The following is a 22,443-nucleotide window of genomic DNA, read 5'->3' as shown; positions in this document are numbered from 1 at the left end:
TTGGAGTAAGTGCTGATATAAGACAGTTTCTTTCTTGTATTGATCTGAGAGAAACATTCCTGCTGCGGGCTAAGTTATACACATGAGTGTACCCTCACATACAGTATGCATAAGATTTTTGTTAGATTACATCAGGAAAGAGAAGTGCAGACAACTTCTCATGTTATGTCCATTATCGCATCGGAGGACTGTGACCAGAATTTTGCCCACTGATATGTTAGTTCTGTATAAGGCTAAATAATTGACATTGATATGATTATCTTTTTTCATAAAGATACAATTAGATTGGCATCCTCCAGGATACTAATCTTTGGGGGACGATACTAGCATAGACTGTGTAGCCATTTTTCCTTTGGAAAATGTCTAAAAAGGAGGGAATTGTAAGGGTTTGCAAGCATAAGTATATACACTGTCAGCCATTTTGTCTTCTCAGCAGCCATCTTAGGATCCATATATATATTGTAGCAAGCTTTTAGTTTAGCCAGAGATTGAAGACTGAACCTGTCATGCTACACTGCATTCTCACTTCCCCAATTCTGTTCTATCTTTGTCCATCTCTTCAACTTACAGGAAACTTTTATTGTGCCACTCTGACACCTGCAGAGATGTCATATGTTATGCTGGGAAAGTCCTCATCTGTATTATTTAAATCGTGTATTATGTAAATATGCTGGAAATTTCTATGTCTATTGAGTTTGCGCAGGATGTACAAAATTGTGCATAAATAATGATCAAGGGCAATACATTTTCAATCTGTCTATCAGTCACAACCTGTGTGTGTGTGTCTTATTGTGACTGACCAGATTCAATGCCAGTACTGGCAAAGATATCACAAAGTATTATCTCAGTATTATTCCTAGGTCATTCCTGAAGGTCCAGTGAGTCTGTGAAGGAACCACTTCCTTACAGCCCGCATTGCGTTTATTTTGTACTGACATGTTTGCCCGCATTGCATTTATTTTATACTGACATGTTGCCTATTGCGTTTATTTTCTGGTGTCCGGGGTAACTGTTACTGCATTTATTATTTAATGGTCATAGATGGCTATGTTTGCTGCTTTGTGGTTACGGTATACTATTAGCATCACACAGTTTCTGCACACCCATGATACAAAGTCTCGTTTGTCCACATCATGGCGTAAACACTGCTTTCTTATGCCTCGCTGTTACATCATCACGTTAGCTCCGCCCATACAATGCCACGCCCATTTTTTTTGGCGCGGCGCGCTGCGCGCACCGCAGCCCCCCTCCCCCAGTCTTCACCGCTGCGTGCTCCTCACTCCTTCCCACTTTTCGCCGCGGCGCGCTAAGCGCGCCGCCCCCCCCCCCACGCCCCCCCCTCCCCCGTCCCAGGTTGGACCCACAAAAATATGGTCACTCTAAGTAAGTAGTAACAGTGAGTACAACTAACTAATTACAATATTCAATTACAATAATCAATCAGTTATCAGAAGGAAGTAGAGTGTGTGTAGTGTGTACACAGACAGTGAGTGCACACACGCAGGAGCAGCTAGTAGCCTATGAACAGTGACAGTGAGTGTCCTAGTACAGTTACAGTATATAACTACAATACTAATACAATCAGTAGTAAAGGACAGCAGAAATACTGGTATAGAATAGAGAGAAATAAACAGAGGACAGGAGGACAGCTGCCCACACAGGCAGGCCCTGAGGCCTAAAGCTGTAAGCCTGCAGCAGCTGTGTCTGTCTCTATGTAACACAAAAGCTACTAACTAAAATACAATGTCTAACTAACTAACAACAATATAGGTGTGTATAGGAGGTGTATGTGAGCAAAAACGCTAGGTAAATGACCACAATAAAGCTCTTGCTAAGCCAAAGCACAAAGGAGCAACTCTCTCTATGCAAGTCTCAGGCAAGGACGGAGAAACGTAACATGGCGGCCGCTATTTATAGGGTAGGGGGGCTGGCCAGGGTCCCCCTCTGTGATTGGCTGCCGTCAGAGGGCCTGGGAGCCCTCTGATTGGCTCTAAGGACATCAATCTGGGCTATGACGCTATTCGAGCTCGGTACCGAGCTCGAATAGCGCCGTTTGCTCGAATAGCTCGAATAGTGAATGGGCTATTCGAGTGTACGCGAATAGCCCATTCGAATAGCTACAGCTATTCGGAGCTCGAATACCGAGCTCGAATAGCTGAAAAAGAGCTCGAATATTCGAGCTACTCGAATATTCGAGCTCTGCTGAGCACCACTGTCCAGCAGCAAGCGCCCCACAGACCTGCTGTCTCTCAGCAACGAGCTCTACAGGACTGTAGAGGCTCCGGCAGCAGTGACTAGAGAGGAGGTGCATGCAGCAGCATCCTCCTCCAGTCACAGCCTGCGCCTGACCCGAATGGTGGCTGACTACATGGGGTCCTACAGCGGGCTTGACAGCGATGCCCCTGTTGATACCATGGAGTATTGGGTCAAGCGCCTGGAGATCTGGAGCGAGCTGGCGCAGTATGCCCTGGAAGTGCTGTCCTGTCCCCCTTCCAGCGTGCTGTCCGAGCGCTGCTTCAGTGCAGCTGGTGGCGTGGTCACCGAGAAACGCTCACGTCTGTCTCACAAGTCTGTGGACAGACTGACGTTTCTCAAGATGAACCAGGCGTGGGTGGAAGGCGAGTTCCTGGCCCCTGTTGTCGGCGAGAGGGGGACATGAACTGGCTACCGGAAGAACCATCGTTAATGTGCCTTACCACCCTTTACCACCTCCTGGCTCCTGCTCACTAAGCCAGCCTGGTTCACTTTGACTATTACGTTGCCTGCAGCCACACATTTTACACCTACAGTGGGCTGCTGTGTACTGCCCTTCTGCTGTCTGTCTGTGTTTCCCACTGCCAGGGTACACAGATTTACCTTCTGCTGCCACTCTGCCACCAGCTATTACGTCAAACAATAGCTATATCTGTCTGTGTAATTTTCTGTAAAAAACAAAACAAATAAACCATAAAAAAAAGGTTTAATTTTTCTGAGGTGCCCGGGTTGAAAACTGTGTTGTCCCAGTTGTGTATTGGACACGATGTGGGCTGCACGACCGCTGTCTGGGACCTCCTGCTGTGTTTATTTACAGCCCTGGTATCACCGCTAGGTACCAGGGCTATTATGTCACTGTAAGGAAACGCGGAAATGCCGCCGTCTCTCAAGGTGAGGCGGCTGTTTCCGCGTCCAGCATGGCGTCACAACGCGGAAAAAACGCTGCATGCCGCATAGGCAGTGCGGCGGAATCCGCATCAGAGGCGGCCCCCGCACTAGATACATTGCATGACAGTACTGGTGTGGCTGGGACTGATAGTCCACCAAGATTCAGACTTACACGCGCGCGAGCAGAGAGGCAGAGTTTAAATAGCAGTTAGAAGGGTGTCGGCTGACCAGCTGGGTCAGCTGACAAATTCCACTGCTCTCATTGGACCAGCAATTAGGGAGGTCCTGGAAAGGTCCTAGAGTATATATACTGCTGGTTGTTCACTTGCTCTTTGTCTGGCGTGCGATCACATATGTGGGAGCACCCAGATCCGTAGTCAGATCCTTAAGTGTGCCGGGACCAGCTGGAGCTGTAATCCTACACTTAGCTAGATTATTGATAGCTAAAGTACTAGTTTGATTGTGATTTTCTGTTATGAATTTTTGCCTGCCTCGACTATCCTCCTGAACTCTGACCTTGTACCTCGATATTTCTGATACTCTGTTGCCGAACCTCGGCTCGTTCCTAGACTCTGTTTCTGCCTCCTGATTTTGTACCCCGATATATCTGATACCCCGTTGCCGAACCCTGCCTGTACTTTGACTCCGCCTTTGCCTACTGTATTTGTACTTTATCTGTCCGTGTGTGTACGACCTGGCTTGTCTGACCTCGAGAACCGACCTCACGATTGGAGGCGGTTCCCAGTCCTGTTAGTGACACTTCTTCCTGAGTGTCACTCTCGGACTTTCCTTCCTACTGTCAGTCTGACTCCTCCTGTCTTGGAGAGCTCAGGTCTGCGGAAGGAATCCGTGCAGTTCTCCTTGCTGCACTGAGGCCTAGGCCTCCTAGTGTTACTGTTACACCAAAACACTACACTCTACTCAGGCGAACAGAGGCTAGTTTGTATATCGGATTATCGGTGAGACTGCAGATCACTTATAATCTGGTATATATCTGTATTTCCGGCGATACTGCAGATCACCGGTAATCAGATACTCTCTGCGCCCACCGATCGTTACAGAACGCCAGACCACAAAAACGATGGAATCACGCACTGATCCTCTGACTGTGCTTGCCACTTCGGTGGATAACATTCATCAAGCACTGGGCCAGCACAAAGCCTTAATTGATGCCTTATCAGGCTCTGTGAAAACCCTACAGACGTCAGTTGATTCAGTGCGATCCCCTCCTAGTGATGACATAAGTATGCCTGTACCTGATAAGTTTTCCGGCCACAAATCTGACTTCCGGAATTTCAGGAGTAGAGTGTTGTCATATTTCGAGTTGAGACCCCGATCCTCGGGGACTGAGGCCCAACGGGTCATCTTCATTAAAACCCTGCTGACTGGCGACTCCCAGTCCTGGGCATATAACCTGCCTTCTACCGATACAGCTCTAACCTCGGTAGAGGAATTCTTTAAGGCTATGGCCGTAATTTACGACGACCCTGACCTTGCTGCATCCTCTGAGCGAAAGCTCAAACTTTTGCGGCAAGGCAGAGGTTCGGTTGAGGATTATGCGGCAGAATTCCGCAGGTGGTCAGTCACTACTAGATTTGACAACTTTGCCTTAATGGATTACTTCTTGTCTGGGTTGTCAGAGGAGGTCTCCGACTTAATGTTAACCGTGCCTGAGCCCAAGACGGTTGATGAAGCCATATCATCGGCCATTCGAGTGGATCGCAGGTTGCGCCACCAGAGGCAGGCTAGGGGCAGTCACCGTGTCAGGGTGACATTGTACGCGGCACCATCCGCTACACCCCTAGTGACACCTTCTCCGCCTGTCTCACCCTCCCCGGCCTTGCCACCGCCCGAACCAATGCAGATTGGTCGGTCAAGGCTGACCCAGGTGGAACGAAGGCGGAGAATGACAGAACAGCTGTGCCTGTATTGTGCAGCAGCAGGGCATAGAGTGCGAAACTGCCCTAACAAGTCGGGAAACGAGTTTGCCTAGGAGTAGTGGGGGGTGACACCCTGGGCACGCAAATTGCACCCCTTAAAGAGAAAAAAATTACTTCTCCCTTGTACGGTTACATGGGAGGATAAATCTGTATCCACTGAAGCCTTTATTGATTCTGGCTCAGCGGCTAATTTTATGAACTTCGAATTTGCTCACGAGTTGGGCCTCCCACTCACTCCTGTGAGACCCCACATTCAGGTTACGGCAGTGGACGATTCCCCTCTGCAACGGAATCGTGCCCTGTCACAGACTCCGATGGTGAGACTTACCATAGGGGTTCTGCATGGGGAAGAATTACAATTTTTTGTGCTGCACATGTCAACCTCCACTATTATCTTAGGCATGCCGTGGTTGCAAGTCCATTCACCACACATCGACTGGGCCACGGGTCAGTTAACCTCCTGGTCTCCCCATTGTTTTCAGCAGTGTTTGGGGAAGTTAACATTGGGGCAAACCAGAATTCAGGTGGAAGGGGTACCAGACCAGTATGCTGAATATTCTGATGTTTTCTGCCCTAAAGCTGCCGATAAATTGCCTCCACATCGCCCTTTCGACTGTCCCATTGATCTCCGTTCTGGTTGTGTACCTCCCCGGGGTCGTTTGTACAATTTGTCGGGGCCCGAAAAATTGGCGATGCAGGAGTACATTAGGGAGAATCTGGCCAAAGGCTTTATTCGGCCGTCCCGGTCACCTGCTGGGGCAGGCTTCTTCTTTGTAAAACAGAAAGACGGAGGTCTGCGGCCTTGCATTGACTACCGCGGTCTCAACAAGATTACAGTAAAAAATCGCTATCCGCTACCCTTGATAGACGATCTTTTTACACAAATCACTGGCGCCCAGATCTTTTCTAAGCTGGATTTGCGAGGTGCGTACAACCTGGTACGCATAAGAAAGGGCGATGAATGGAAGACGGCCTTTAATACACCAGACGGGCATTATGAGTACCTGGTAATGCCCTTCGGGTTATGTAATGCCCCGGCCGTCTTCCAGGAACTCATCAACGAGGTCTTCAGAGAGGTGTTGGGAAGATTTGTTCTAGTTTATCTAGACGATATTCTTATCTTCTCCAACAGTCTCTCTGAACATAGGACCCATGTGAGGTTCGTTTTGAACAGACTAAGGCAGAATCTATTGTATGCTAAGTTAGAAAAATGTATCTTCGAGGTAACATCTGTCGCTTTCCTGGGGTACATAATCTCTACTACTGGCCTGTCCATGGATCCGGCCAAGGTCTCCGCTGTGTTAGAATGGCCTCAGCCGGTAGGCTTGAAATCGCTTCAGCGGTTTCTTGGCTTTGCCAACTATTATAGGAGGTTCATAAAGGGGTACTCTACGGTCATTTCGCCACTTACCAGTCTCACCAAAAAAGGGGCAGATACCACTCACTGGTCTCCTGAGGCGTTACAGGCTTTTGCCACCCTGAAGGGCCTATTTTGTTCTGCACCCATCCTCAGACATGTGGATACATCTTTTCCATTTATTGTTGAGGTAGATGCCTCGGAGGTCGGGGTGGGGGCTGTGCTGCTGTCTCAGCGATCTGGCTTGCAGGGTAGAATGCACCCCTGTGCTTACTTCTCCCGTAGATTCTCCCCTGCGGAAAGGAACTACGATATTGGCAACAGAGAGCTCTTAGCCATTAAGTTAGCCTTCGAGGAATGGCGACACTGGTTAGAGGGAGCGGAGCATACGGTCACGGTTTACACTGACCATAAAAATCTAGAATACATCGAGGGAGCTAAGAGGTTGAGCCCTCGCCAGGCTCGTTGGTCATTATTTTTTTCTCGATTCTCTTTCATTATTACGTATACACCGGGTAGCAAGAACACTAAGGCGGATGCCTTGTCCAGGTGCTTTGAGTCAGAGACAGCACAGCCCTCCATTCCAGAGACTATTGTTCCCCAGAGGTTGGTACTGGCCGCAACAGAGACTTGGGAGGATTGGAAGGGGACTTTAATTCCCTTCCAACAAGACATCCCAGAAGGAAAACCCGCAGGGGTGCTGTTCATTCCGCTACCGTTCCGTCTCCAGGTTCTAGAGATGTTCCATACGCATAAAAATGCTGGGCATCCTGGAGCATCTAGAACACAGGATCTGGTAGCTAGATGTGCTTGGTGGCCTTCCTTGGCAGCTGATTGCAAGGAATTCGTGAGGGAATGTGCGGTTTGTGCTAAGAGTAAACCCTCCCGGCTGGCACCTGTGGGTACCTTGCAGCCTTTACCCACCCCGAGTGAGCCATGGACCCATTTGTCCATGGATTTTGTAGGTGAACTTCCCAAGTCAGAAGGCATGTCGGTCATTTGGGTGGTAGTCGACCGCTTCAGTAAAATGGCCCATTTCGTGCCCTTGAAAGGACTCCCCTCGGCCCAGGAATTGGCTGACCTGTTTATCACACATGTGTTCCGGCTGCACGGCATTCCGGAAAACATAGTGTCGGATCGGGGAGTCCAGTTCATTTCTAAATTCTGGAGGGCATTCTGCCAACAAATGGGCATGAAGTTGTCATTTTCATCGGGCTACCACCCACAGACCAATGGGCAAACGGAGAGAATCAACCAGTCTTTGGAGCAATTCTTGAGGTGCTATGTTGCAGAAACACAGAACGACTGGGTCAAATTTCTGCCTTTCGCGGAGTTTGCACAAAACAATTTAAAAAGCTCCTCCACCGGATTCTCTCCATTCCAGGTGGTGTCTGGAAGATTGCCCAAGTTCTCACCATTGCCAGTGGCCTCCTCTCCGTTTCCAGCTTTGGAAGCCTGGCAGAGATCTTTTAAAGATATTTGGTGCACGGTGAGAGATAATTTACGAAAAGCTTTTGTTAATCAAAAGGGTCAAGCTGATAAGAGACGTTCAGTAGAGTGGAGCTTCCAACCTGGAGACTTGGTTTGGGTGTCTACACGTCATTTGGCTCTGAAACAACCTTCTGACAAACTTGGTCCCAGGTTCGTGGGCCCATTCCCTGTGACTAGGAAGATCAACGATGTCACATATACCGTTGATCTTCCCACCAGCATGCGGGGAGTGAGGTCTTTCCATGTATCACTTCTCAAACCCGCAGTCCAGCTGGGTCCCACTCCTCCTCCTCCTGTCTTAGTCAATGCCCAACCCGAGTATGAGGTGAAAAAAATCATAGATTCACGTACTGTACAGAACTCGGTGCAGTATCTCGTACATTGGAAGGGGTACGGCATTGAGGAGAGGCAATGGGTACCTGGGAACCGCATGCATGCGGATGAGTTAGTGAGGGAATTTCATACGGTACATCCAGAAAAGCCTGGAAGGAGTTGTCCGGAGTCCACTCCTCGGGGGGGGGGGGTACTGTAAGGAAAAGCGGAAATGCCGCCGTCTCTCAAGGTGAGGCGGCTGTTTCCGCGTCCAGCATGGCGTCACAACGCGGAAAAAACGCTGCATGCCGCATAGGCAGTGCGGCGGAATCCGCATCAGAGGCGGCCCCCGCACTAGATACATTGCATGACAGTACTGGTGTGGCTGGGACTGATAGTCCACCAAGATTCAGACTTACACGCACGCGAGCAGAGAGGCAGAGTTTAAATAGCAGTTAGAAGGGTGTCGGCTGACCAGCTGGGTCAGCTGATAAATTCCACTGCTCTCATTGGACCAGCAATTAGGGAGGTCCTGGAAAGGTCCTAGAGTATATATACTGCTGGTTGTTCACTTGCTCTTTGTCTGGCGTGCGATCACATATGTGGGAGCACCCAGATCCGTAGTCAGATCCTTAAGTGTGCCGGGACCAGCTGGAGCTGTAATCCTACACTTAGCTAGATTATTAATAGCTAAAGTACTAGTTTGATTGTGATTTTCTGTTATGACTTTTGCCTGCCTCGACTATCCTCCTGAACTCTGACCTTGTACCTCGATATTTCTGATACTCTGTTGCCGAACCTCGGCTCGTTCCTAGACTCTGTTTCTGCCTCCTGATTTTGTACCCCGATATATCTGATACCCCGTTGCCGAACCCTGCCTGTACTTTGACTCCGCCTTTGCCTACTGTATTTGTACTTTATCTGTCCGTGTGTGTACGACCTGGCTTGTCTGACCTCGAGAACCGACCTCACGATTGGAGGCGGTTCCCAGTCCTGTTAGTGACACTTCTTCCTGAGTGTCACTCTCGGACTTTCCTTCCTACTGTCAGTCTGACTCCTCCCGTCTTGGAGAGCTCAGGTCTGCGGAAGGAATCCGTGCAGTTCTCCTTGCTGCACTGAGGCCTAGGCCTCCTAGTGTTACTGTTACACCAAAACACTACACTCTACTCAGGCGAACAGAGGTTAGTTTGTATATCGGATTATCGGTGAGACTGCAGATCACTTATAATCTGGTATATATCTGTATTTCCGGCGATACTGCAGATCACCGGTAATCAGATACTCTCTGCGCCCACCGATCGTTACAGTCACGCTGCCTGCCTGGCCTGCTGCCACACTCACACTACTCCTCCATTCCTCCTGCTGCTGCTGCTGTCTGTCTGTGTTTCCCACTGCCAGGGTACACAGAATTTCCTTCTGCTGCCACTCTGCCACCAGCTATTACGTCAAACAATAGTTGCTCACATTACTCCTCCATTCCTCCTGCTGCTGCTGCTGTCTGTCTGTGTTTCCCACTGCCAGGGTACACAGAATTACCTTCTGCTGCCACTCTGCCACCAGCTATTACGTCAAACAATAGCTATATCTGTCTGTGTAATTTGTTGTAAAAACAAAACAAATAAACCATAAAAAAAAAAGGTTTAATTTTTCTGAGGTGCCCGGGTTGAAAACTGTGTTGTCCCAGTTGTGTATTGGACACGATGTGGGCTGTCTGGGACCTCCTGCTGTGTTTATTTACAGCCCTGGTATCACCGCTAGGTACCAGGGCTATTATGTCACGCTGCCTGCCTCATTGACTGCCTGCTGCCACACACTCATCCTCCTACTCCTGCTGCTGAATTTACCTCCTGCTGTCTGTGTGTTTCCACTGCCAGGGAGCACATACAATGGCGCTTCCAACATGCGTGCGCCACCAGCTATTTGTTACGCTCAAAAATAGCTGCATTTCTTTAAAAAAACCAAAAAATTATATATACTTTTTATTAATACTGTGTGATATTATTTTTAGAGGTGTCCGGGTTGAAAACTGTGTTGTCCGAGTTGTGTATTGGACATGATGTGGGCTTCACGACCGCTGTCTGGAACCTCATGCTGTGTATTTACGGCCTGGTACCACCACTAGGTACCACAGCCTATTATGTCTCGTCTCGCTGCCTGCCTCATTGACTGCCTGCTGCCACACAATCATCCTCCTCCTCCTGCTGCTGAATTTACCTCCTGCTGTCTGTGTGTTTCCACTGCCAGGGAGCACATACAATGGCGCTTCCAACATGCGTGCGCCACCAGCTATTTACAGGGCCGGATTTGTACTTCTTACCACCCAAGGCCCACTTTCACCAACCGCCCCTCCCAAGTTTCAGTAGAGCCTGTACATGTGAAAATAGCCTTGCATATGATTGCCTACAACACAGGAGCTGATCACATGGTGGGTTGGAGTAATTATATGTTCCTACTATCACATGCCCAATAAACGTGTTCACATTTCTTAAAGCGTACCTAAGACGAGAGGTGTCTCAGGTTCCATACTTACCTGAGGCTTCCTTAAGCCCCCTTAAGGTTGCTCCTCTCTCACCATCTCACTGAGTAGTTATTGTCCCCTGCAATTCAGCCCGAATGCCTGGCCAAGTCATGAGTGCGCACCTGGCCGGGCATGCGTGACGAAGTGTGACTCGGCCAGGCATTCTGGCTGAATTGCAAGTGACAGGAACCACCCGGAGAGAAGGCGAGGGATGAGCAGCCTCAAGGGGACTGAATAGGTGCTGGCTAACTGAACAGGAGGAGCCAAGATTTGAACCCTGGTCTCCTGCGTCAGAGGCAGAGCCCTTAACCATTATACTGTCCATTATATTATGTGCACAAAATGAATCCTATATAATAATACCTAAGTGTCTCTGCGTCCTGTCCATGTGTGTCCGTGCGTTTGCGCTACTGCGCATGTCCTGCACGGGGAGCCGTTGGGACAGGAGCAGGACGGGCCGGCTGGACTGACATGTGGTGGAGGTGACAGACCTAGAGCCCGTTTTTAAATGGGCTTAGGTCACTAGTAGTTCCATAAGTTCTTTCTGTCAATCACACTGGGCAACCCATGCACAAATGCAGTCTCATGCATGCATTGCAACACATGGAAGTGCACATTGCAATGCGCTAAATCGCATGCGTCTTCCATCCCTTTGAAGAAAAATGCATGAAAATGCGTGCATAATGTGCTAGGACGTTCCCGGCTGCGTTATAACACATCGCACGGGAACGCACTCTGCAGTGTGAATGGTAAGTATTTAGACAAGTGCACCATAGTGTGAACGAGCCCTAAAGCAATACCAACTGCCAACTAGTGTCTTTAGCAATGAGTGACCAAACAAACCAATTCAATTGTGCTGTATCTTTTAAGACCTAACCACCCAAATAACAGCATAAAAAGCAAACCTATCTCCATTATGCATATAACAAGACACTTGTTTTAAGAGTGGAATAAATAACAGCACAAAGACAGCCACTAACCAACTCTGCAAGTCTCTGCACACAGTCAGCTCTCACTTCCCTTCCTCTGCCCTTTCAGCCTGTTCTCTTAAATTACACTGCAATGATGGGCAATGTTTCTGCTATCATTGCAAATGCTAAGGTATTCCAAGTATGCAGGAGGGAGACGCTTTAAAAGGCAACTTCTACAGGACAAGATCGCTACCATGCAGACTCTTCTGGAGGGGACTGAGACTAGCCCAGAGCATGTGTAAATAAAGGCACTCAGCGAGCACACTCACAGACTAGCACAGAAGGTGGAAGCAGATCTGCTGTTGTGCACCAGTCCATCTGATCAGCGCTTTGATCCTCCATCTCTAATTTCCCGGGGCAGCTCTGACGTCTGACCTGCTCAGCCCCTCCCATCAGTGTCAGAGTGAAGGAAAAGGGCGGAAGAGGAGAAAGAGCAATGCGTGCAGGAAAGAGGCGAGGAGGAAAAAATCGGCTCTGAGCAGAGAAGCAATTATAGAACAGTTGATCTGTCAACAGTTGTAACTCCGCCCCAGCCTTTGCTCCGCCCTAGTCCCCAGCCTGTGTGGCCTGCCCACAAATCCGGCCCTGGCTATTTATTACGCTCAAAAATAGCTGCATTTCTTTAAAAAAAAATATAAAAGAGAAATAAGTGAAGAAGAAGAAGACGATATAGAAAAAGAAGGAGAAGAAGAAGAAGAAGAAGGAGAAGAAGGAGAAGAAGGAGAAGGAGAAGAAGAAGAAGAAGATGAAGAAGAAGATGAAGAAGATGAAGAAGAAGATGAAGGAGAAGAAGAAGAAGAAGAAGAAGAAGAAGAAGAAGAAGAAGAAGAAGAAGAAGAAGAAGAAGAAGAAGAAAAAGATGAAGAAGAAGAAGATGAAGAAGAAGAAGATGAAGAAGATGATGATGAAGAAGAAAAAGAAGATGAAGAAGAAGAAGATGAAAAAGAAGAAGATGAAGAAGATGAAGAAGATGAAGAAGAAGAAGATGAAGAAGATGATGAAGAAGATGAAGAAGAAGAAGAAGGAGAAGAAGATGAAGAAGGAGAAGAAGAAGAAGAAGGAGAAGAAGAAGAAGAAGAAGAAGATGAAGAAGATGATGATGAAGAAGAAGAAGATGAAAAAGAAGAAGAAGAAGAAGATGAAGAAGATGATGATGAAGAAGAAGAAGATGAAAAAGAAGAAGATGAAGAAGAAGATGATGAAGAAGATGAAGAAGAAGATGAAGAAGAAGAAGAAGGAGAAGAAGAAGAAGAAGAAGATGAAGAAGAAGAAGAAGAAGAAGAAGATGAAGATGAAGAAGAAGAAGATGAAGAAGATGATGAAGAAGAAGAAGATGAAGAAGAAGAAGAAGAAGATGAAGAAGAAGATGAAGAAGAAGAAGATGAAGAAGATGATGATGAAGAAGAAGAAGATGAAGAAGAAGATGAAGAAGATGAAGAAGATGATGAAGAAGAAGAAGATGAAGAAGAAGAAGATGAAGAAGATGATGATGAAGAAGAAGAAGAAGATGAAGAAGAAGAAGAGGAAGAAGATGATGATGAAGAAGATGAAGAAGAAGAAGAAGAAGAAGAAGAAGAAGACGATATAGAAGAAGAAGAAGAAGATATAGAAGAAGAAGAAGAAGATATAGAAGATAAAGAAGAAGAAGAAGTATATACAGTACTGAACAAAATTTTAGACACAACTTCTCTTTCCACCTTTTTTTTTTTTTTAAAGGAACATCCCCACATAATCACTTGCTGTTGTTACTTGGAAAAAAAGATGTTTCTTGCATCATTCACCTCAAAACAAGTGTTGGGAGCTATTTAAGGCCAATTCGAATAGTCAGCTCGAATAATGAGCTCGAATAGCGACTCGAATAGTGAGGTCGAAGTCCGAGGTCGAATCGAATAGTAAAAAAAAATTGATTTGAATATTCGACCGAACGCGAATAATTTACTATTCGAATTCGACCAAACTCGAATAATAAAAAGGGGTATCCGAGCATCACTAGCACACGGGCTTAGAATAGTCATTTCAGGGCTTTCAGTTGTTTTTGCCCCAGATACCTATCTCCTGCACAACTCCACCCTCTCTCCTGATGCATATAAAATAACATTTCTCTCTTATCTTATTAATGCTGCCCAGTGCCCATGCTCAGATTCCCATACTTGGGAAGTCTACCACAGTTCCTACTATTAAAATGTGGTTTCAGAGAATTAATAAGATACCGGAAATGGAAGAACTGGTGTTGATTTTGACGGACCTTATTGACAGAATGTTGAAATTTTGGGCTTGTTGGCACGAGTTCCAAAGTACAGAGGAATACGAGACTATGATGGCCTGACTTCCTTTCATGCAGAGGCTCATGTTTATGTGGTTGGTCTGTATGTAACATTAGTTCATAGGCTTACCCTCAGGTGGGAGATATACCCATCATCCATACTTACCTTGGCTCCCAACAATGTACTGCTTTCTCCTCCTTCTTTTTCTCTTCTTCTTTCTTAGACCTCTTATAAGTTCCTTTCCCTCTTTGCTAGAGTGTTTCCTTATGCTGGGTTTTCCATTGGTAAAGATTGCTGGTCCATAGCTCAAGGTGTTCTTCTAGGATATCATTGCTATTGCTGTCCCTCCTAGTCAGCATCTCCTACCTTTCCAGGCGCAAAATGTTTTTGTACTTTTTACTGAGTAGAGGCCGAGGGGGGAGGAGGGTGACAAATTGTATTAGGGGGAAAACTACTCTCGAAAAATGAGCTGATGTCACTTGCAGTTTTGTGACATTTATGTTGTATTATTCTGAGCAATTATTGTATCTGAATTTCAAGCACCTTCTTTCAGCCTTGTTAGTTTTCTTGTTTTTACTTCTGCATTTTTTGACTTCTCTCTTATTGAAACAAAAATATAAATAAAGATACAAAACAGGTACAAAGACCAAAGACAGGCAACTAAATGAATTTGAGGCATTGTTTTATGTGTAAACGTTGGAAAATTACATTTCATTTCTAGATGTTGCAAATGAAGTGACTGCTGCGTTTACCTAACATTGTTATGTGCAGCCCCTGCAGCAGAGGCCTGAAATATGTGGCATGTGTGTCTGCCTAATAATACATTGTGTCAATAAAAGTGAAGTAAGACCATATTTTGTACTGGGTGGTGGTGGTGGAGGGTAGCTGAGGGCGGGTATGAGATATTGCAATATGTTTCATGCAGTGGTATTCTTAGGCCCGCCCCTTGGTCTCAGCCTCCTGTCCGTGGCCGTCGTGCACCCCCGTGCTATTCCTTTGCCACTATCTCACCTGCTCCCCAGTGTCCAGCAGTGTCAGACTTTCTGTCACCGCTAACTATGTGGTTAGTCCTCTCATCTGTGAGTAGCTACGTGGTTAGTCATTTTCATCTGTTTGTAGCTACATGGTTAGTCTTCTAACCTGGTGGTAGCTATGTGGCTAGTCCTCTCCTGTAGTCGTAGCTACGTGGTTAGTCCTCTTGCCTGGTCGTAGCTACGTGGTTAGTCCTCCCGCCTGGTCTTAGCTACCCGGTTAGTCCTCTAGTCTGTGGGTAGCTACGTGGTTAGTCCTCTCGTAAGGTCTTAGCTATGTGGTTAGTCTTCTCGTCTGTGGGTAGCTACCTAGTTAGTCCTCTAGTCTGTGGGTAGCTATGTGGTTAGTCCTCTCATCTGTGGGTAACTACCTGGTTATCCCTTTCGTTTGGTCTTAGCTACCATGTTAGTCCTCTAGTCTGTGGGTAGCTACGTGGTTAGTCCTCTCGTCTGGTCTTAGCTACCTGGTTAGTCCTCTAGTCTGTGGGTAGCTACCTGGTTAGTCCTCTCGCCTGGTCTTAGTTACCTGGTTAGTCCTCTCGCCTGGTCTTAGCTACCCAGGGCCGGCCCGCTCATGCGGCGGGGTGAAACTTTTGCCTCAGGCGGCAAATTTCCAGGGGCGGCACCCGCCCGTCCGTGGGTGCGGGGAGCCGGCCCGCCGAGCTGGAGGGGTAGCTGGCAGGACGGGGGTATTGGGCCAGCGGCGGGGAGGGGGGTCGGACCCCCCCCTCCCTCGCCTGGGTCCCCCGTCCTCCGCTCCCCTCCAGCCTAAATAGACGCAGCCGTATATGTAAGAGGCACGGGCGGGGAGACACTCACCTCCTCCTCGCTCCAGCGTGCGCTCCACTGACATCACTTCCTGCAACGCTGCAGGAAGTGATGTCAGTGGAGCGCATGCTGGGAAGAGGTGAGTGTCCTCCCCGCCCGTGCCTCTTACATATACGGCTGCGTCTATTTAGGCTGGAGGGGAGCGGAGGACGGGGGACCCAGGCGAGGGAGGGGGGGGTCCGACCCCCCTCCCCGCCGCTGGCCCAATACCCCCGTCCTGCCAGCTACCCCTCCAGCTCGGCGCCCCCCCCCCCCCCGGGGGGGGAGGGGCGGCGGTGGCAATTTTTTTTAAAAAATTTGCCTCAGGCGGCAAAAAGTCTAGGGCCGGCCCTGTAGCTACCCGGTTAGTCCTCTCGTCTGTGGGTAGCTACGTGGTTAGTGCTCTCGCCTGGTCTTAGTTACCTGGTTAGTCCTCTCGTCTGTGGATAGCTACCCGGTTAGTCCTCTCGTCTGTTGGTAGCTACGTGGTTAGTCCTCTCGTTGTGTGACAGTCCCAAGTTTAGATCCTGGCCAGGGCAGATATTCTTCCTGTGCTGGTGTGCATTTATTTTTGCATCCCCAGAACATACTGGCAGGTTACTTGCTATCAGACTTTTGTAGAGCGTGAGAACCCTGCAGGAAGTGTCGTCACAGCTCACGTTCAAGCGATAGCGGTAAGGCTACCTTCAGTGGCATAGCAATAGGGGATGCAGAGGTAGCGACCACATTGGGGCCCTTGGGTCAGAGGGGCCCCGAGGGGCCCAACTTCAACCACAGTATTAGCTCTTTATTGGTCCTGTGCTGGCCATAATCACAATAGATGCTTAGAATAGTGGTAATCATTAACAAACTGTTCCCTGCCCCCTTCTTGCACCTCTGACTCTGTAGTTGCCATTGGCAGGTTTTAATGCGCCGTATCAATTGTTATGTATAGAGCGCTTAGGGGGGGCCCCATTGTAAAAGTTGCACTGTGGCCCATAGCTCCTTAGCTACGCCACTGGCTACATTTCCACTATACCCAGGCAAATCCGCATAGAAGTTCTGCTGATAGGAGCGCTCTTGCCTCGGAGTGTCTGGGGGCCCCTGATTTGTAGCTCTGCTGATAGGAGCGCTCTTGCCCCGGAGTGTCTGGGGGCCCCTAATTTGTAGATCTGCTGATAGGAGCGCTCTTGCCCCGGTGTGTCTGGGGGCCCCTGATTTGTAGATCTGCTGATAGGAGCACCCTTGCCCCGGAGTGTCTGGGGGCCCCTGATTTGTAGCTCTGCTGATAGGAGCGCTCTTGCCCCGGTGTGTCTGGGGGCCCCTGATTTGTAGCTCTGCTGATAGGAGCGCTCTTGCCCCGGTGTGTCTGGGGGCCCCTGATTTGTAGCTACGCTGATAGGAGCGCTCTTGCCCCGGTGGGTCTGGGGGCCCCTGATTTGTAGCTCTGCTGATAGGAGCGCTCTTGCCCCGGAGTGTCTGGGGGCCCCTGATTTGTAGCTCTGCTGATAGGAGCGCTCTTGCCCCAGAGTGTCTGGGGGCCCTTGAGTTGTAACTCTGCTGATAGGAGCGCTCTTGCCCCGGTGTGTCTGGGGGCCCCTGATTTGTAGCTCCGCTGATAGGAGCACTCTTGCACCAGTGTGTCTGGGGCCCCCTGATTTGTAGCTCCGCTGATAGGAGCACTCTTGCACCGGTGTGTCTGGGGCCCCCTGATTTGTAGCTCCGCTGATAGGAGCGCTCTTGCCCCGGAGTGTCTAGGGGCCCCTGAGTTGTAGCGCTGCTGATAGGAGCGCTCTTGCCCCGGTGTGTCTGGGGGCCCCGATATGTAGTCACACCTCCGGGGTCTTTCCACAAGAGCTTCTGTAACTTGCTGATCATGGTGGGATGGAGCTGATTGTCATGTTCATTATTAATGAACTTGTAAAGAAATCTCTGGGATAAATTGATGACTTTCCAATAAGCGATCATCCTCTGAAGAGGAATATGGCGGCTGGGAGTATCGGGCTTCTTATGCCGGCCTTGTACCGCTCAGCAGGACGTGGTCCTCTCATTAGTTATGTTCAGAGATGGAGAAGGCCTTGGAGAAGGTCACTGTCTGCTACCGCCAAATAATCATGGGATTTCTGTGCAAGCAGCAAAAAAGAATAATGAATCATTATTTCCAGAATGATTTCACCTTCTGTCTTCAGAAGGGATGAAGCTTTGTGACAGCGCAGAGCAGGAGAAGCCCAGACTTATTATTTCAGCTGATTCTTTAGAGGAAGGTTCTAACATTACATTTTTAGCTGAGATGGTTTATAGAGATCATCTGGCTTCCTCCTTCACCTTTCATCGCTACAAGAGCCAGACAATATTCTTGGAAAATGCTAACAGTGCTTTTCATAACTGGAAAAACATTTAAGATGGAGCAGATACACCACAAGGTTCAGGCTTGTTAGATAGAAACAGGAAGAGAGGTACAGAAAGAGGAAATGTAAGACAGAGGGAGGCAGGAAGGGAGGCAGGAAGGCGGAGGGGAGAGAGAGGGAGGTGGAGGGGAGAGAGAGAGTGGGAAGTAGAGAGAGAAGCAGACAAGGAGTTGGAGGGGAGAGAGAGGGAGGGAGGTAGACAGGGAGGTGGAGGGGAGAGAGAGGGAGGCAGACAAGGATGCGGATGGGAGAGAGAGGGAGGCAGAAAAGGAGGTGGATGGGAGAGAGAGGGAGGCAGACAAGGAGGGGAGAGAGAGGGAGGCAGACAAGGAGGCGGAGGGGAGAGAGAGGGAGGCAGAAAAGGAAGCGAAGGGGAGAGAGAGGGAGGCAGAAAAGGAGGTGGATGGGAGAGAGAGGGAGGGAGGTAGAGAGAGAAGCAGACAGGGAGGTGGAAGGGAGAGAGAGGGAGGCAGACAAGGAGGTGGAGGGGAGAGAGAGGGAGGCAGACAAGGAGGTGGAGGGGAGAGAGAGGGAGGCAGAAAAGGAGGTGGATGGGAGAGAGCAGGGAGGGAGGTAGAGAGGGAGGTAGACAGGGAGGCGGAGGGGAGACAGATGGAGGCAGGAAGGGAGGTGGAGGGGAGAGAGAGGGAGACAGAAATGGAGGTGAATGGGAGAGAGAGGGAGCCAGACAAGGAGGTGGAGTGGAGAGAGAGGGAGGCAGAAATGGAGGTGAATGGGAGAGAGAGGGAGGCAGACAAGGAGGCGGAGGGGAGAGAGAGGGAGGCAGACAAGGAGGCGGAGGGGAGAGAGAGGGAGGCAGAAAACGAGGCGGAGGGGAGAGAAAGGGAGGCAGACAAGGAGGCGGAGGGGAGAGAGAGGGAGGCAGAAAAGGAGGTGGATGGGAGAGAGAGGGAGGCAGACAAGGAGGCGGAGGGGAGAGAGAGGGAGGCAGACAAGGAGGTGGAGGGGAGAGAGAGGTCGGCAGACAAGGAGGTGGATGGGAGAGAGAAGGAGGAAGAAAAGGAGGTGGAGGGGAGAGAGAGGGAGGCAGACAAGGAGGTGGATGGGAGAGAGAGGGAGGCAGACAAGGAGGTGGATGGGAGAGAGAGGGAGGCAAAAAAGGAGGTGGATGGGAGAGAGAGGGAGGCAGACAAGGAGACGGAGGGGAGAGAGAGGGAGGCAGACAAGGAGGTGGATGGGAGAGAGAGGGAGGCAAAAAAGGAGGTGGATGGGGGAGAGAGGGAGGCAGACAAGGAGGCGGAGGGGAGAGAGAGGGAGGCAGACAAGGAGGAGAGAGAGAGGGAGGCAGACAAGGAGGTGGAGGGGAGAGGGAGGCAGACAAGGAGGCGGAGGGAAGAGAGAGGGAGGCAGACAGGGAGGTGAAGGGGAGAGAGAGGGAGGCAGAAAAGGAGGTGGATGGGAGAGAGAGAGAGGGAGGTAGAGAGAGAAGCAGACAGGGAGGTGGAAGGGAGAGAGAGGGATGCAGACAAGGAGGTGGAGGGGAGAGAGAGGTGGAGGGGAGAGAGAGGGAGGTAGACAAGGAGGTGGAGGGGAGAGAGAGGGAGGGAGGTAGAGAGGGAGGTAGACAGGGAGGTGGAGGGGAGACAGATGGAGGCAGAAAGGGAGGTGGAGGGGAGAGAGAGGGAGGCAGAAAAGGAGGTGGATGGGAGAGAGAGGAAGGCAGAAAAGGAGGTGGATGGGAGAGAGAGGGAGGGAGGGAGGGAGGGAGGTAGCGAGAGAAGCAGACAGGGAGATGGAGGGGAGACAGATGGAGGCAGGAAGGGAGGTGGAGGGGAGAGAGAGGGAGGCAGACAAGGAGGTGGATGGGAGAGAGAGGGAGGCAGAAAAGGAGGTGGAGGGGAGAGAGAGGGAGGCAGAAAAGGAGGTGGAGGGGAGAGAGAGGGAGGCAGAAAAGGAGGTGGAGGGGAGAGAGAGGGAGGCAAACAAGGAGGTGGAGGGGAGAGAGAGGGAGGCAGACAAGGAGGTGGAGGGGAGAGAGAGGGAGGCAGAAAAGGAGGTGGAGCGGAGAGAGAGAGAGAAGCAGACAAGGAGGTGGAGGGGAGAGAGAGGGAGGGAGGTAGAGAGGGAGGTAGACAGGGAGGCGGAGGGGAGACAGATGGAGGCAGGAAGGGAGGTGGGGGGGAGAGAGAGGGAGGAAGACAAGGAGGTGGAGGGGAGAGAGAGGGAGGTAGAGAGGAAGGCAGACAAGGAGGTGGAGGGGAGAGAAAGGGATGCAGAAAAGGAGGTGGATGGGAGAGAGAGGGAGGCAGACAAGGAGGTGGAGGGGAGAGAGAGGGAGGCAGACAAGGAGGCGGAGGCGAGAGAGAGGGAGGCAGAAAAGGAGGTGGATGGGAGAGAGAGAGAGGGAGGGAGGTAGAGAGAGAAGCAGACAGGGAGTTGGAGGGGAGAGATAGTAAGGCAGACAAGGAGGTGGAGGGGAGAGAGAGGGAGGGAGGTAGAGAGAGAAGCAGATAAGGAGGTGGAGGGGAGAGAGAGGGAGGCAGACAGGGAGGTGGAGGGGACAGAGAGGGAGGCAGACAAGGAGGCGGATGGGAGGGAGAGGGAGGCAGACAAGGAGGCGGAGGGGAGAGAGAGGGAGGCAGACAAGGAGGTGGAGGGGAGAGAAAGGGAGGGAGGTAGAGAGAGAAGCAGACAAGGAGGCGGAGGGGAGAGAGAGAGAAAGGTAGAGAGGAAAGCAGACAAGGAGCTGGAGGGGAGAGAGAGGGAGGTAGACAAGGAGGTGGAGGGGAGAGAGAGGGAGGCAGACAAGGAGGTGAAGGGGAGAGAGAGGGAGGTAGAGAGGACAGCAGACAAGGAGGTGGAGGGGATAGAGAAGTAGGTAGACAAGGGGGTGGGGGGGAGAGAGAGGGAGGTAGAGAGGACAGCAGACAAGGAGGTGGAGGGGAGAGAGAGGGAGGCAGACAGTGGCGTCTGGCAAAAGCCCTTATTCTTTGCACCCTGGCAGTGGGAACACAGAGAGCAGGAGGTACAAGCAGCAGCAGCAGCAGGGGGAGGAGGAGTAACATGTGGCAGCAGGCAGCAAAATAGCCCTAGCGGTGGTACCACGGCTGTAAATAAACTCAGAGAAAACAGCAGGAGGTTCCAGACAGCAGCCGTGAAGCCCACATTGGGCTTGATTCACAAAGTGGTGTTAACCTAGTTAGCACACCTAACGACTTTGGGCATGTTAAGTAGGGTGCTAACTAGGTTAGCACCATTTTGGATATCAACTCTTGCACAAAGTCCCGCATGCAAAACTTTGCACGCGCACAGTGCGGTGCGCGCAAAATGAAAACGGCGCACCCAATGCGCCCATGCGGCCGTAATGTCACATAATGCGACGTTAAGGTCGCACCCCATGCGACCTTATAGGCACATCGGGTGCGCCGTTTTTGTCTTGTGCGCACCGCTCTGTGTGCACAAGTTTTGCACGCGAGACTTTGCGCGCTAGTTGATTTTATCACGACCTAACTGAGTTTAGGCATGATAGAGGGCTTTTTACAAGCGTTCTAACAGTTAGCACCGCTTTGTGAATCAAGCCCCTTGTGTCCAATACAAAACTGGGACAGCACAGTTTTCAACCCAGACACCTCAGAAATTTGTAAAAAATTTTACAACAGTATAGCTATTTTTTTTGGGTGTAATAGCTAGTGGTGCCTGGCAGCAGCGCCTTATTCTTTGGACCCTGGCGGTGGGAACGCAGAGCAGGAGGTAAAAGCAGCAGCAGCAGCAGGAGGAGTGTGGCAGCAGGCAGCCAAATAGGCCTAGCGGTGGTACCACGGCTGTAAATAAACAGAGAAAACAGGAGGTTCCAGAAAGCAGTCATGAAGCCCACATTATTGAGTCCAATACACAGCTGGGACAGCACAGTTTTTAACTCAGACACCCCAGAATTTTTTTTTTGTACAACAGTATAGCAAAAAAATTTTTTTGGGGGGGCATAATAGCTAGTGGCATCTGGCAACAGTGCCTTATTCTGTGGACCCTGGAAGTGGGAACACAGAGAGCAGGAGGTACAAGCAGCAGCAGTAGGAGGAGGAGTAACGTGTGGCAGCAGGCAGCAAAATATGCCATGGCACCTAGCCATGGTACCACAGCTGTAAATAAACACAGAAAAAACAGCAGGAGGTTCTAGATAGCAGTCATGAAGCCCGCATTGTGTCCATATAAGGAACCTGCCTCCGGGTCTCGGCATTTGTTCCCCACCGATGACGAGCAGGCTGG

At 50.0% G+C, this 22,443-nt stretch overlaps 1 protein-coding gene across 1 annotated transcript; it reads left to right on the top strand.

Annotated features, from left to right (window-relative positions):
• Positions 1-18,876: 18,876 nt before the first annotated feature.
• Positions 18,877-19,602, top strand: LOC137526229 (octapeptide-repeat protein T2-like). Its single transcript, XM_068247446.1, has one exon. The coding sequence runs from the start codon at positions 18,877-18,879 to the stop codon at positions 19,600-19,602; it is 726 nt and encodes a 241-aa protein (XP_068103547.1).
• The last annotated feature ends 2,841 nt before the right edge of the window (positions 19,603-22,443 follow it).

The sequence above is a fragment of the Hyperolius riggenbachi genome, chromosome 7 (genome assembly GCF_040937935.1).
Source record: "Hyperolius riggenbachi isolate aHypRig1 chromosome 7, aHypRig1.pri, whole genome shotgun sequence".
NCBI lineage: Eukaryota > Metazoa > Chordata > Amphibia > Anura > Hyperoliidae > Hyperolius > Hyperolius riggenbachi.
Note: the sequence above shows the minus strand (reverse complement) of the source record. Positions and strands in the feature narration are given on the sequence as shown.

Excerpts from the sequence above, each read along its gene's own strand:
- LOC137526229 (XM_068247446.1), top strand. The coding sequence starts at position 18,877 with ATGGAGGTGAATGGGAGAGAGAGGGAGCCAGACAAGGAGGTGGAGTGG.